The following is a 16,192-nucleotide window of genomic DNA, read 5'->3' as shown; positions in this document are numbered from 1 at the left end:
CATTACCAAAACAGAAGGTCTATCTTCTTCCATTTGGCCTTCTGGCAACCATAGTCTTTTCCTATGAAATAAACCCTAAATCCTAAATCGTGTTATTATAAAACGTTTGCTCATTAGCTTACAATGAGACTGAACCTCTCATTAACCATTACACAAATCCTTTGGAACTATTCTGTTGTCCAGGGGTTCAACTGGCTTCACATCATGAAGACAAAATTAACAATGGCTTTGCATTGAAATGCTACTACAGCTTGAGAGGTAACTTGTAAAACTCAGGAACGCATAATTCTTCTTTAAAACACTGATTATTTATTCCCCTACTCACTGTTCAATTCCTATGCAAGAAAACTAACTATATCTAACAGCTTCCTAGCATGGCGAACATTTGAAATTCATCATGCCCATTGCCCATTCCAGGCACGTCTGTCAATCTGCCTGTGAAACGAAGACCCAGAGGCTACTGGCCCCGGCACATCAGCTCCTTTTTGGCCATCTAACAACTCTTTCTGAAGTCTTCACACACATTGATTTCTCATTTTCAGCTTGCTGCTGCCTTCTAGGACATGGTTCATGCTTTGTGTGAAGTGAGCAACAAGTAGCCTACAGTAGGTCAGGTTACACACTGTGGCTGCAATAGTCTGTGTGCAAGTCTCAACAAAACAAAATCAAATGCAAGAAACCATCTGACCATAGAGCATCCATCACCAAATTAAACTTTTTAGGAATTTCAATTAAGCATTAAAAAAAATCCATAAGTATTTGCAACTCAAATAATGTAACTTATGAGGCAACAGAAGGCTCTCCAGATCCATTTAATATGCAGTTGTATCATAATTAAAAAGCTATGCCATCTTACCAATTAACGCTCATCACAAGCACACATTATTCACAAAGATGTGGAGACCATATTAATGTTTAAATCATATTAAAATGTTCAACATTCAAAGAGAAATAGCCACACTACTTACACAAGTTAAGAATGTTTACAAAATATTTATTTCCTATACATTTGATATACATTGCAACTTTTATGCAGTTTTTTCAATAAAACATTTAAATCACGGGTATGATTTTGAGATGTTTGAATCCTTGATTTCATAAATCAATAGTTCACATTTTTGTTGGCATCAGGTATGTATGATAAACCTGATTGGAAGAAGACTTCATGATGTTACCTGGATTGATTTGAAAACAACGGCTCTGTATTCCAGTTATAAGAAAACATTTCATATTGGCAAATAAGGTTGAAAAAGGACTTAAAAATCACTGTGATGTACAGAAAACAATGCTCTGATAAACCTGTGGCAATTACATTAAACATAAAATGTACACTCACTGTTTATAGTAGGCTGTTACTCCCGTCATACTATGAAAATAAAAATCACAACAAATTCTTATGATAGACATCAAAAGTGCTTCCTGCCAGCAGATGCCCATCAATAATAAATACTGATATTTCAGATTCTAAATTCCAAGTAGTTTCAATGAGCACTTTCTTTTGTCACATTACATAAAACCATGAATAGCATTCCTGCATAATTACCAAGTACCTTAAAACAAGTGCAGCCTTTTTCCAAGACATACTGTATAGTTACAAAAACACAATAAGACATAAACCCTATATGTAAAATTATATTAATATAAATCTAATAAAATTCTCGCTCTTTTGATATGAAATGGTGTATTTAAGTACCCTGCTGTATTTGCTCTTTCTTGAAGACTTCAGACAACTGTAGTAAGTGATTGTCGGTTCTTCCTGGAGACAAAAAAACGATGCAACCCGATTGTCAGGAATAAGTTCAATTTCTGCAGGGCAAAGTGGATTCAGTGCATTTCCCCCCATGGTGAGAGGGCATTTGTGACCTGGTTTTGTGTTCACTGGACGGATATGTACCAACTTGTGCTTCATTTAAAAGAAAAAAGAAAAAAAAAACCAATCTGTTACACAAATGACGCTTCCCCATTTCTACAACAGTCTTGACATTCAGTTGTAAACAGATGACAGATCAGTGTAAGCCTGAGTCTTCGTTACAGAAAGCTGTTTGTCATCCGGCTCGTTGTCCCTACAGGAGTGTCTTAAATCCCAGTCTCAGTTTCTGGAGAGACGTTAGTCATTAATGATAGAACGCTAATGGTGTGTTACATGGATCATCGTCTCTGCGCGGCATCCTGTTGAACAGACTTGATGCTCTGTTGTAACCTCTTGGTAAACAGGTGGCTGGCCCTCCCACAGTAGGTATGTGTGGTGGCCTGAAGCGTTGCTTCAAGAGGAAGAAGCAGTGAGTTCACCATGCTCTCACCAAACGGGTACTGCAATGAAAAGAACAACAGGCTGGGGTTACACTAGTGATTTCAATGGCAATCCAGTAGTGAATATCAGACTTTATTTTCTGAGTATATATTCACTGCAATGAAGTTGAGTTTCACCTGCCTTATTTACTTGTGGTGATGTCACATACCAGGTGACAGTGAAGCCTCTATCTATCTATCTATATATAGGACAAATGGTGGTTCTAATTTTAATTTGACCTGATGAAGATCCATCATGGATCGAAACGTTGTCATGCAATAAAGAGTTAAATCAGACTTCGGTGCCCGGGTTCTACTTTCTAACTGAAGATTGTAATTCATCACATCACTGTCCATGCACACTTTGCTTGAAAATGTCTGTTATGTATTTCTGGTGGCTGTATTTACTTAAACTTGTCTTTCTCTTGCTCTTTACAGTGTTCATACACACACAGTGGCTGGAATGTGCCCAAACCATGTAGATTTGCAATCACAACCTGACCACTTAAAGTCCCACTGAAACAAAGTTTTTGCCTACTGAAATCCAAACACACATCTCTTCCTATCGCTCTCCATATTGCTCTGTCAGCTACGACCCAGAAACGGTGAAGTGCGGTTTTATATGACCGGTGTGGCTAGCTAGAGGTTGAAGAATGATTGATGGGTGGATGTCATGATATTATTGGTTGAAATTGGTTGGTTCATGCTTACGTAAGCACACGGCATATTTTGTTTTACAGGAAGAAAACATGATTGGATTTTGATATAAGAATACAAAGAAATAGATTTTTTGTATTTTTTTTGGCATATATTGTTAAATAGGTGCACAATATGACCGGGGATGTGATCTAAAAGGGTTAAAAATGCATTTTTCATTTCATCTCGACTTAAAAAGTATTTAAGATGCAACAGCAATGTGGGAGAAATCTAATGGTGTTTGTCTACACCTGTTGCTTAATGTGTCCTGGCATGTTGAGATGATAAGAGATGCATTGAAATGACACAAATGACACAAACGAAGTGCCACATTTGTCATTGTCAGTTCAGGACAATATCATTCTACATCTGATTCATATCTGTCAATTCAGAGTGTGTTTGGGTAATGAATATCAATTACCACAACAACAGGAGAATGGGCTTAGTAAGGCGTGACGGCATTACTGAAAACTACAGCTGTAGCATTCCAAATACGCTTTTTTGTTGTGCACATTTGTGTAAATGTAAACAGTAAATAGCAGTGATAAAATTCCCAACTCCATTGCTAGTTAATGCTACAATCCAAGGCTTTTGCCACGAACATGAATAAAGAAGCAGGCTTCTTCTTTTTTTTTTTTTTTTTTTTTTTTTTTTTAACATTCTGAGGTACGCCCTACTTTTACTGCTCTCATAGTAAATAAGAGGAGATCACTGTTTTACGATGTCTCATTTGACTCCAGTTTGGGAAAGCATTAGGTCACTCCGAGCACACTTTCTTTATTATCTTTCATACACAACAGCAGGCAATAAAGCACCATTAACAGCCTCCTATCGATTTTTATGTGGACGCTGCTGGTGCGTTGTCCATATAGCCATCATGATGTCTCAACGTAGCATCAGCACTAAAAATTTTACAACTCTTCTGTGGGCCTGGCTCGGTAATGGTAGTGCCCTTTATTGCAAGCTCCTCTGCTGGCTGGGATAGCCTGCCTTGGGAGACGAGCTGACTAAGGAGCTCTTGGTGGGATGGAAATGAGAGTTTCCTCCAGAATTGCCTGCTCTAGGCTTCAGGACTGCTGTCCTCAAAGGACTGAGCGGGAATCGAGTGGGAGGGGGCTGGGGGAGCCGGAGCAACAGGAAGCACTGATAAAAGCTTCAACCAAATACAGCCTACAACAAAAGCATGAAACCCTCTTAAGTTAGACCTATTCCAGTGACCTAATGAATGTGTAGCTACATTTTACTAAAAAGTAATACAAAGCCCTGTACCGTATATTCATCTGCTTAGTACAGCGTACAGATTAAGCTTGCCCACCACAAGCCACAGCACTCTTATAAAACAGAGAGTATGCGCCGTCTTGGATGTTGTGTTAGTGTGTGTGTTTGTGCTGTCGGAGAGATGGATGGCGGCACAGGGGCCGAGTGCCCCATAATGAAGCCTGCTCGTTTACTTAATGGCTGAGAACATTGCCCGCACTGATAGTGGCCGGGTTGGGCCCTGTGGCGGTAATGGATGGAGATCAGCTAATGAAGCTTCCCACCCTCCCCCGATTGCTGCCTGCATGTTGACCAGTGCGCCGAAATCAACAAGAGCAGATCGAAGGCGGGCCGCCAGCGGAGCGGTGAGAGCGCTCCCCAGGTGACATGCTGGCTCGCTGCTGACGGATGGGAGGTGTGTGGAGGACAGTTAAGCTCTAAAGATTGTATAATTTGGAGCAGTCAGTACTGTGGACGGAGCCGGGTGAGACCGGTTAGTCAGCTTTGGGAGAGCGAAGGCAGGATGACGGAAAAGTTTAAGGGGCTATTGATTTAGCATTTACAGTTGGGTGGACGGAAGCATCCATAATAGAAAAGCAGTGGCCTGGAGTGGCTTTTGATGATGTAATGAGTAAATGTTTGTTAGCTTTGCCAGCACAGCCAACAGCCATCTACAGAAAGAGAGGCACCGAGAAGATATAGGTCTATACAGATTATCATTCCTCACTACAACAAACAAAGCCTTCAAATGTATTACTCCATGGTTTCCCCTTCCTGTTATAGAGGCTGAAATGATGTTCTCTAGTGGGATGTGTTTGGTGTGGATCAAATACTCTTTTTACAGCAAACTTTTGGAAGAAAAAAAAATTACTTGATTACATTCAGAAACGGCTTACAAGGCAAGACAAATTCAGAATGCTTACATAAAGACAATATGATAAACATTTCGCATGGCATTATGAGGCTCTGGATATTTTTGTTTTTCTTTTACTGTAGGAGCTCAAAAGGGTAGAGAAAGCATAGCGATGTTGTCCTGTGAAAACCATGTAACTCTAATTTTGGTGATTTTCATTTTTTCACTTCAGTTGAAGGATTACATTTAAAGAACCAAAAGAAAATCCACAGGATAAAGTCCAAAATGCATTTTGATCAAGCTAAAACAAGGCAGTCTTTCTTAGTTCCTGAAAAGTTGACATTTTAGAGATACAGGGTTTTCACCTGACAGCGACGACAGGTTCCTGGTCAGTAGAGACGGTCATTACCTTTTGGATGGCCTCGTAGACAGCCCGGAACGCTGGCTGCTTGTCGTCATGGTAAACACCCCTGTTACCATGGAGAATGAAGACACCTTCTTGTTCAGCCTGCTGACAGTTGCTGCCGTAGATACAGTGGTCTGGACGGTAGTTCCACTGGCAGGGGAACACATATAGGCTTTCTGTAGGACAGGGAGACAGTTGGGTGTTTAAGCTTATAAATGAAACATCAACAGGTGACTAAGTCTATCCAAACCACTAAAAAAAAAAAAAAAAAAAATACAGTAAATGCACAAAACAAGGTCCTGACACTAGTCAAAGAAGGCTATTGAGACAAACCTCATGAATGCCCAGAACTACCATCACTCAAAATGAAGCTATGTTCACCTGGGTTATGGTGAAATATAATATTGAGCAGGTCCTGGTCACCCCAGGTGATGTTGAGTTTATACTTCTGGAGAAGAGGCATCAGCATTTCCTCCCATTGTAGAGGAACTATTGTCATGTCATTCTGGAAAGACAACAAATACTCAGTTATCAGACATGCACTCATTTTGCATATCACATGCATATCATTTTGCTTTTATGAAACCATAAACCCTGAATCCTAGTAAACAAATCCCTCTGTCACCACTTTGTATATCAACACAACACAACTGTTTTATCTGTCAAACAATGATGCTCATTCTCAGTATATATCATGGATATAGAAAGGAATTACAACAGTGACCTCAACTGGTCAATGTTGGTGGTACAGCTGCTCTGCAGACCCCTCAGGTCCCGACACATTTACAATTTCAAAAATTCACACTTTTTCCAGATGTCTACGTCATGACTGCATGTAAAGATTTGGTTGGTGTTCAGTATGACTGGGTAATATGACATCATCCATCATCACTCCATAGCTGAGGATTATTCTTCACAACAAATGACAGTGGGCCTACCAAAATGTGTAGTCATATTTGTATCAGGACTGAGCCATACATCTTCCATAATTTAAGAGTTTTGTGCAATACTAAATACCTGGAAAAAAATCAAATTTATTTTCAATTCTGTTTCAGATATTTCAGACCAGCAGAGGAATCTTTGCCTTTACAGTGGAATACTTATCTACAAAGGATTATATGTCATCATGGGAGTCAAGAAACACTAGGATATAAAAATGGCATTCATTTGGACCACTTTGCATAAATCATGTGACATGAAGACGTACAAACGTCTGGCACATAGCAATAACTACAAAAGCCTCTCACAACAAAACAACCCGCCCATTACCTTAAAAAGTTTCTCCCTGAAGCGCGTCATGTTCATGAGCATGACCCCTGAGTTGATGCCCGTCTTGCCATAATAAGGGTGACGGGCAAAACGGTTGTACCAGGCGATGCGTGGCTCCTCATGCTCCGGAGCCATGGCGGCTAAGTGGCTGGAATTGAACTGAGAAAGGAAGGCCCAGATCTCCTCCACAGGCTGCAGAAAAAGGATGTCTGTGTCCACATAGAGCAAAGAGTCCACGTCCTTCAGGATCAGCTGGAAATTAGAGACCGCATAGTCCTGATGAGCAAATTAATCAAATTTGTGATCACAGCTAACAGTCATATGCATGGAGGATGACCCTAGACCTACTGGTAGGAAGAGCCTCTGAGATGCACAAGGCTTGAAGAGCTTCTTCCACTCCTTGGCATTCTCACTGGGAAAGGTGATGGGGTAGGTGGTGAAGTTGAACCTGGGCTGGACCATACTGGGCCAGGAGTCCAGCTTAAAGAAAAGACAAGGACATGGATAAATTGCAGCTCTCCAATATCCTCGACATGTAAGCTATAGACTAATATGCTGCAAGAAGGCTTTAGAAAAACCTCAGTGAATGATCTAATTCACTCTTTGGGCCAAACATTCACAACAATTATGTGGGAGAAAGAATCCTTATTCATAGAAGATCTAACAGGAAGAGTTTATGGTTCTTCTGGGTTTTTTTTTCTCAAGCCTAGAGATATGCTTGTAGCAGTGAATTGCTATAATGCCCTCAAGGTCAAACAGTGTGATTCTGTATATGCCAGATCTCAATGGCAAAACATATCATTTACACAGGTTTTGTCAAGTCCGGGCCATTACTTTCTGAGATATTGTGTCAGACTAACAAACAGATAAGCAAGTGCATGAATGTAAACAGATCCAGTTTCATTGGGGAGGTTCCACCGGAGTACACTTACAGCATCTCTGAAGCTGTCGTGCAAATGATCCTCAGCAAAGATGTAGAACTGCAGAGGCTTTTTGCTGAAGAGAATGGCAGACTTCAGCATGGTGAGAGTCTCCTCTAGCCTGGGGCCACAGGCCACCACAGCCAGGTGAATCCTCTCATCTCTACTTTCCTCGACTGCAAAGCCTGACCTCTCCCTAAGAGCCGGGACAAACAAAGTTAACTGACTCGTTCAGTAATCAACAAAAGCTTAGATTCTCATGACAGCGTAGCAACAGTGACAAGAGAAGGAGAGAAGTAATGAAAGATATAAAGAAAGGAATGAAGATATCAGCAGGCTCAGTTGACTGGTACTCAGCCCTGTAGGGTTGGAACTGTCATTAGGCTTAATGAAAGAACGTAGCACTATGAGTTATGCTTCATGCTGCCTCCAAGTGCTCCTCGTACGCTCCTACTTTCAAGTTTAGTCCTAAATACAACTTGTCGCATATTTAAGTGGTTTTGGTCAGAAATAATAGCACAATAGTCTCTGTAACGAAAGCAGTTTTAAGTAGGGGTTAGCACAGTATAGGCTATATGCTGCCTTCCAATGCTGTCAGAAATGTGGTAATTACCAGCCCAACAAAGTAGTATGACTGGAAGAGTCAGAAGTTGCCAACATGCAACATTTAGGTGTCTTGAGGGAAAATGGTGTGCAGAGTGGCACCATGCCATGCCAACAACTGATGAAAAAAGTGATGCATTTTTATGTTATGGTTTGTATTCTGTGTGTAGATAATTAGTCATGTTGTGTGTTATGTCATGTCAAATGTCACTCTTTGTTTAACTTTTTGTTGTCAAGCATTTTTGTTTTCAAATTAACATCAAAAAATTACATTCCTGAAAACTGACATTAGGAGTTTACACGGTACACTTGGTTGGAAGACAGCAGTATGACTATACTGTGGACCTAGCAAGTAGGTGAAAGTTGCAAGATGCAATTTAGATGATTATTAGATGAAAATTAAAGGCCACTGGAACCTTTTTATAGGGATGCACAAAATCGATCATACCTATGAGATGATTCCAATAAGCAGTTCACTCCACAAACATCAGCAGGCAGACTCCAATATGGATTCCAGTAAGATACTGACAGTGACATACACCTGACAGAATGAAAACATGATCTTTTGGATCCTTAAACCCTAGGACATAATGTTAGTCATTCATCAGAAAGTATGCTTGGAGATTAAAGCTCTGTGTTGAACTGCCTCCTAGTAGTTAGCAAACAGGTGGTGCTACTTTAAATCCAGCCAAAAGGCTTATCAGGCATGAAATTAGTAAGCTTAACCAATTAGCTAGCTAACAAGTAGTAACAGATTTAGATACGTTAACTTAATCTTAAAATCTGATTGTTGAGTAATAAATCATGTGAACTGTGTGTGTCCACGACAAAGATTAAGAAAAAGCTGACAAACAATATCTTAACGTTAGAGTTAAGTTAGTATTAGCTCGGTGGCTAACCTAATTCGTAGCGTTGCTGATTTGAATGACTTCACGTTAGCTGTCGGTTTGTTAGGTAACTAGTTACGTTACAACAGTACGTTAGGTAGTCTAACCCACGTTAGACCAAACGGCAACAGCAAGTGTAGCTAATAGTAATGCTGTAGTCAGTCACTGAAATCACAAAGTGTAGATGTCGTAGCTAACTTTAACTAGCTAGCTTGCTACCTGTCTTGGGGGTCGCGAAGGCCTGCCACTCCCGGCCCTTTCCTGACAAGGTGCCCGGCGTCATGACCGCTCCTGTCGGGGATCCTCTGTGCTGTTCTGAGGGTCCACTCGTCTCGGTCCTCCAAGGTGGAGACTAGTTGATTGAATACATACAGCACTGAAAACAAGGCGAAGATCATGCACAGGAGAAGTGCATGAAGGTAGCATCGCATTTTGTGTTACAGGTTTTAAGAGCTAACGAAACATGTTGTTGACCGTACTATCTGACTGACAAGCTAATCTAACTGACAAGTCAAGGCCGACATAAGTCAGACGTCAAACTGAACAGCACAGTTGGTGTTTACAGTCTTGAGCCCCACCCACCTCTATTAACACGTGTGTGTCATTTGATCAATTCTGTTAGAAACTTAAAGTATTGTAACAAATAGATAGAAGATAATTATGTCATGTAACGTGTATTCCTGCAGCAGTCACTAAGTGAAACATTACTTTAGATACAGTAAACTGGAACAGCATGGAGGCATATCAACAAATAAGCTTAGTGCATCACCAATAAAATAAAAAATAAAAAACACATCTTAAACATAAATTCACATGATTTATTCTGTCAAAGTGTCCCTTACACATGGATTCAACCTTGACATTGATGACAAATGTATTTTTTGCCTAAATGAGCCAGAAACATTATCTCACCTCTTTTGGAAATGCCCCAGTGTTAAGAGTTTTGTAATGATTAAATGCAATATTGCCCTGTATCAGAAAGAACTTGATATGTTTTTGTACTTTAAGCAGAGGAAATGCAGAAGCTGCCCATACTTTATCTGTAATCTATGTAACTTTTATGAATTCTATAAGTCTATATACATTATTTTTCTAAACTGCTGTTGTCTCAGTGTTACGTAACAGCTAAGGTGTGCAGCTTCATAGTTGAAATTGTATTGTGAAAATGTAACTTTTACTTCCTTTTGAGTAGAACTTACTCTCAACAAAATAAGACATGATTTGCACAAAATTATTTTTCTCAAGTGCCATAAACCGTGATAAAGTGATAATGCACAGTTAAGTGTCTGCTACTCAGTGCCTGACCTGAATTGGCTTCTTGATGCCTTGGTGCCATTGCAACAACACTGTGTGACAAACAAGTCTAGCTAGACGCCTTTTGTGCCTTTATGTGGGATGTTAGACATGATGTGAAAATAATTGCCGTTCAACAAGTTTAAAAACAAGGCAATCCATGAACTATGGAGATAATGTAGCAAACCTTTTGGGGAAAATAAAACAAAACATATTTTTCAATAACACAGCTTTTAAGAAACACAGTCTTACAAACTATTCTCATTTATAAAAAAAAAAATAGAAGATGAATCATATCTGTGCATCTACCACTTCTGTTTTATTTCACATTATCTTACAATATAAACCACTATTAATCAAATCATGCTTAACTCTACAAAGTGAAGGAGAAGCATACTTAGAATAATTGTTCAATAATTTTACTCAAATGTTAGACAGTAACGCAATTATTGCATTCAATGGCATAAACAAAAGAGCTGGATATGGCCAGTAACCAACAGTGACATGATTCACTAAAAGGATGGCAAAACTGGAAATAATGCTAAAAAACATGTTTTCATGAACAAAAGATGCCAGCAAGTGCAAATAAATTCAAGGGTAAACTAAAATTCTGAGATGACTGCTTCACATTTTCTTTCATAATGCATATTAATTCATTCTCTGCAGCTAACACTCTGAATACTCTCATAAGTCCATAATATCGGGAACAATCGAAACCAACAACTATGAGTGCGATGCCAACATAACACTGAAGTGTTGTAACACGTGCCACCAAAACACGCGGCACGGTTCCACTGTACATCCAGGATTCATTGCTACGGTGACTTTCTCAGTTCATCATTACAGATCTTGCTGCGACAGTTCTTTGAACGGAGCATCCTCTCCGCAGTCCCGACTCCTGAATTCTTGCTCGTCGTGGGAAGGCAGTGAAAAATACAACCCCAAAAAGGAAGTGAATGTTATCATACTGGCATATGTTTTACAAAAAAAAACACATGTGCGTGTTGAAATTAATCTCTTGTCGAGGCTGTTGGGGGGGGGGGGTGCAGAGGGATGCGGTTGGAGCGCGGAGGTTAGTGAGTCTCTCCGTTGACCGACGAGCCTTCCCCGCGCGGCGAGGAGCATCTGGAGACCCCTCGTTCAGTGTTGTCAGAGCTGGAGCCACTTTGACTGTGCTGGTCTGCCGAGGCAGCGCTCGTTGAAGTGGACGTGGGCTTGGCTTTCTCCTTAAAGTCTGTGATTATTACAGTCAAGTCTCCGACGGTGACCTCTAGATGCTGGGCGCTGCTCCTGTCTACGTTTTTTAACCTGGGCCTAGCGGAGAGACGCACAAACAGAAGTGGGCTTTGAGAATTGCTTGCAGAATACCAAAACATGGCAATGAGAGCAAAAAGACCATTGAATATTCTGAGCATGACTATTCCAATGTTCCCTTTGAAAGCGTGAATTCATTACCTCATCTTTTTATGGCTGTTCTTTTTCAGTGTTGGTTCTTTATCACCCTTCTCTTTCTCTGACTTTTCTTTCTTCTCCTTTTTGGGTTGTGTGGGTGGTGCAAATTGTTGATTTGCTTGCTGTGCAACCAACTGAGATACAGGCCGTGGTTTTCTGGAAGAGAGGAAAAATACAATATGTCATTGGTTTCACAGTTAAATTCATATCAATGCCCGTTTAAGTGGGCTGACCACATGGGTTGCATTGAAGTGGATTGGACTGTTGCCCTTGCCTTTTATTTGCTCAGACCTAAGGTGCCAGTTTGAGAACAAAATAAACTATTCATTATGAGTGTGTTCACGAGAGGGGAAAAAACCAGGAGGAGCATGGGGTAAAACAACAATCATTTCAAAAGGGGACTTCCTGGGTGCATCCTAAAAAAATCCCTACTCCTTTCCTCCACTACCTCCTAGTTTCCTCTGTGATCTGGAAACCAATCTTCATTCAGTCATGTTGGCTGCAGTCCCAACAATGGAAATGAGACAAGAAGCTTAAAACATCTGAAGTCTCAAGTGTAAATTCATCAGAAAATAAACTGCGTGATTTTCAGATGTGTGCTGATCATATCACAAATCAAATAGCTCTCTGATGTGAAATGATTAGATAATTAATGGGGAGAAAAACTCAAAATTTCAAATTGATGACAATTACATATACTGAATAAAATCTCACTTTAGAAGAGAGCTTTGGCAACAGCTCATCAATAATTGATGTCTCATTAATGTCCCATATAATACTATGGTACAGAAGCAGTCCCAATTTATCCTTCCTCTCTTTTCCTCTCCTCATCTATTCCAATTACTTCCTGGCAGGAGACACGTGGAAGTGAGGGAAAGGAGGAAAGGAGCAGTATTGAAAAGTTTTGGGACTGACCCCTTAAACTTATTTTATTTAACTTTTTTTCCATTTTGGTCTTGTGGTTAGAGAGGTTATTATCACACCTATAATGCGTTCCACAATCGGATTGTCAAGCGTGGAAAAAGACAGATGAAACAAAACATCATCTCATCATATCTATACAACTGGTACATAAACTATAGTGCAAAGGCCTGCTTGAGGAGTATGGGTTTATTTTTGAAGCTATCTTAACACTGTCACTCTCTCAAAACTAATCAGAAATAAAAAGTAAATAAAAAAATAAATAAATAAATAAAAGTAGTTTATACACTTAAAAAAAGAAAGTAGTAATAGTAGTGGAGCACCCAACATCCCCCCCCCCCCCCCCAGAAGTGCCCTATTCCACTTTTTGGAGCCTGCCACAGTGTGTCTATGCTGTGACCATGACCTTATTAGGTAGAATCTGTAATGTAGCGGTAAATAAAATGGTGGGTAAACTATGACTTCCAGTCAGTGATAAGGCAAACAAGCAACAATGTAAACAGAGATCAGTTTTATTTTCAGAAAAGCATTAACTATGCTTTCTCCCCTTAACGTGATTTATCTTCATATAACTCACATCAGTCTGATACTACTTAGTATGATGAATACTATGGATTTTTGGTTAGAAACATTTATCTCAGCGAAAAAAGATGGGCATCCCCGAGTTTAAGTGGGGTTACCCTCCACTATATTTTTGGGTAAAATGTTCCTAACATGGATACATGCTAATTAAAAAATTATATGTAACCCTCTCTTCTCCCGGCAGCATGTAGACTCACTGGCACTGAATGAGGTATGATCCTATTGATATTCCTCATTCTTCGTCTTAATCCTTTGAGAGATATTGACTGAAATATTCATATTACATCTGATTTTCACAATTCCCATCTTTTTTATTTTTTTTTAAATACATTTAAAAACTTGGAGTTAAAGATATCCCCATGGCTCAAGTACATTTTTTTTTTCACCTTTATTTATTCAGGGGGAGTTTCACTGAGAGCAATGCTCTCTTTTTCAGGAACGCCCTGACACACATTCACATCTGGGAGCTGACCAGTACAACCACAGTCTGATCTGCTGGCCACTGAGCAGCTCCACTGGAGCGGTTGGGTTAAGGGCCTTGCTCAAGGGCACCTCAGTGGTGGTAATGAGGGAGGGGTAAGTGTTTTCACTTTCCACACCCAGATTTAGCCTGCTGGGAAAGTGTTTTCACTTTCCACACCCAGATTTATCCTGCTGGTCCGGGGGTTTGAACCTTCCGGTCGCAAGCTTGCTTCCACCACTGCCTTTATAGTTTACTAAAAAGCTTTTCAGGACCCTTAGATGAGGTTTAGTTTATTGGGTTATTGCTGTTTAATTATGGGTTGTTCAATTCCATTTTATGTGTTGTATGTATGCTGCAAAGTCTTACACCTACACAACATACTGTATACCCATACACTCCCACAGCCACCTTCATCTGCCCATATGATCTACTACTGCCACACACCTTTTCTAAAGGTTCAAACTGACAGAACTAATTCAGTACCAGCCAGTCTAGCGTCACAGGCTGCCTGAAAGTGAGGGTTACACAGAAGCTCATACCAAGGAAAGACATGCGTCCCATTGCAAAAAAAGATAAAAACTAACACCAAAATAGGCTACATAAATGGAGGTTACAGACAGGAAAACCACTTTTAAATAGGTGTGCGGTGCTTTGTTCAATAGAAAAAAATACTAAATAGGCCTACAGTTAATCTTACCGAGTTGACGTCCCCTTCCTGACATCACACATCATACACTTAAATGCCTCGGCGCTGTTCCTGAACGTGCACACGCTACAATCCCAGTATCCATCGTCGGAGGAGGGCTTGGATTGCCGCTTTGGCCTTCAGACAAAAACAAAACAAAAACAGACGGGACAGTGGTAACTCTTTCAACGAGAACAACCTATTCCAACATAAACGATTAAAAGCGGGTTAACACAGCAGGGGGGGAGGAAAGAAAACAACACCAGGGAGAATGTTTTCTGTTTAAAAGTCAGTCAGTGAGGGGAAGAGGAGCTCTCAGTTGACACAGCCAGTTGCCCCGTAAACCAGCGAGCCGCCATGAACACTTCAGTAAAACAGCTACATCCATTGGTCGTGCTTTCTGTTTACGAATGACCCAGCGAAGTCTTCATTTAAAGATACCGGCGACATTGTTACCTTGTGGGACTCTTCTTGTCTCCCATTTCACGCAACTTCGTCTAATTGGAGTTAAAAAAGGACCAATGTTACGGGGGGAGAGAAAAAAAAAAGACTAGCCGCCGCTCTCAGCTGTCGTGGAAACTCCTGTCGAAGGATGGTCACGTGGTAGAGGGTTTACCCAATCCCTTTTAATGCAATCACAACAGAGGGCAGCGATACAATAAATGTGTGTATGAATGTGGGCACGACACTGATGAAAATCATTCAGTAAAAATGAAAGTAAACAAAGTCGACGTTGCTCGCTCGCTGGGTCACATAATAGGCAGAAATAGACTGGAAATAGACTGCCTCCCTATAGATGTATTGTAGGCAGGCATGTATAGAAATGTTATGCATATGAAATTGCCTTGATGCAGTAGACTAAATACCCCGCGAAAATGTTGCATTATTGGTCGAAATAGATGTAGAATGATGGAGACTTTGTTTTATGTAGAATTATGAATTTTTATTTTCACCTCGTCTGAAGCTATGTGAAATGGACTCAGATGACCCTAGATGAAGAGGGACAGGTGACATGATGAACTGTTCCTTTCTATATTGTCTACACTGCTACAACAAATCTGCATCATTAAGTAAATTCCCTTAATTTCACCCTGAAGCCTAAATATTCCTCACAAGGAGTCTATCTCACGCGCAGGGCCGGGGGCAACCAGAAGGTGGCAGCACTTTGCTATCTATACTTTTTTTTCAGCAGAAGAAAAGCAGACAGGAACATCAGATTGGAAAGTAAAGAATAAAGGTTGCTGATTTGGTAACAGGCATTTTGAATGCTAATTATAATCCATACATTCAGATATATACTGATGGCTCAAAACATCCTAAAACAGCTCAAACAGGTTGTGCATTTTATATACCTGAACTGAAAGTTAGAATGAGGAAAAGAGTATCTGGCCATCTTGCAGCAGCCATACTGTAGAAATAATGGCAATTCTCTTGGCCTTGTAATGAGTAGAAGAAGTGCAACCACTGAGGCAAGAGATCTGTATATAGCAGTGGTGGAAAGTAACTAAGTACATTTACTCAAGTACTGTAAATAAGTACAATTTTGAGGTACTTGTACTTTACTTGAGTATTTCCATTTTATGCTACTTTGTACTTATACTCCACCACATTTTAGA

General features: G+C 40.2%; 2 protein-coding genes across 3 annotated transcripts; both read right to left on the bottom strand.

The window, feature by feature from the left end:
• Positions 1-1,007: 1,007 nt before the first annotated feature.
• On the bottom strand, positions 1,008-9,690 carry LOC139659574 (glucoside xylosyltransferase 1-like). Its single transcript, XM_071537883.1, has 8 exons — positions 9,400-9,690; positions 8,742-8,834; positions 7,703-7,886; positions 7,119-7,250; positions 6,771-7,022; positions 5,883-6,006; positions 5,505-5,677; positions 1,008-2,310 (listed from the first exon to the last, which is right to left on the bottom strand). The coding sequence occupies exons 1-8, from the start codon at positions 9,609-9,611 to the stop codon at positions 2,149-2,151; spliced, it is 1,332 nt and encodes a 443-aa protein (XP_071393984.1). The 5' UTR covers positions 9,612-9,690; the 3' UTR covers positions 1,008-2,148.
• A 356-nt stretch (positions 9,691-10,046) lies between these two features.
• On the bottom strand, positions 10,047-15,162 carry LOC139659575 (YY1-associated factor 2). 2 transcript variants are annotated; one of them, XM_071537884.1, is made up of 4 exons: positions 15,033-15,162; positions 14,589-14,714; positions 11,929-12,081; positions 10,047-11,787 (listed from the first exon to the last, which is right to left on the bottom strand). In XM_071537884.1, exons 1-4 carry the CDS (start codon positions 15,056-15,058, stop codon positions 11,547-11,549), a joined length of 546 nt encoding a protein of 181 aa, XP_071393985.1. In that variant the 5' UTR covers positions 15,059-15,162; the 3' UTR covers positions 10,047-11,546. The 2 variants fall into 2 exon arrangements, with proteins under 2 accessions (XP_071393985.1, XP_071393986.1); XM_071537885.1 differs by lacking the exon at positions 14,589-14,714 and having other exon boundaries at positions 15,033-15,143.
• Positions 15,163-16,192: the final 1,030 nt, after the last annotated feature.

This window comes from Centroberyx affinis, unplaced genomic scaffold (assembly GCF_046629955.1).
Source record: "Centroberyx affinis isolate AG114_WGS23_722 - 3 ecotype Tasmania unplaced genomic scaffold, CSIRO-AGI_Caff_v1 ptg003145l_1, whole genome shotgun sequence".
NCBI classification, from domain to species: domain Eukaryota; kingdom Metazoa; phylum Chordata; class Actinopteri; order Beryciformes; family Berycidae; genus Centroberyx; species Centroberyx affinis.
This window is presented reverse-complemented; position numbering and strand designations above follow the sequence as displayed.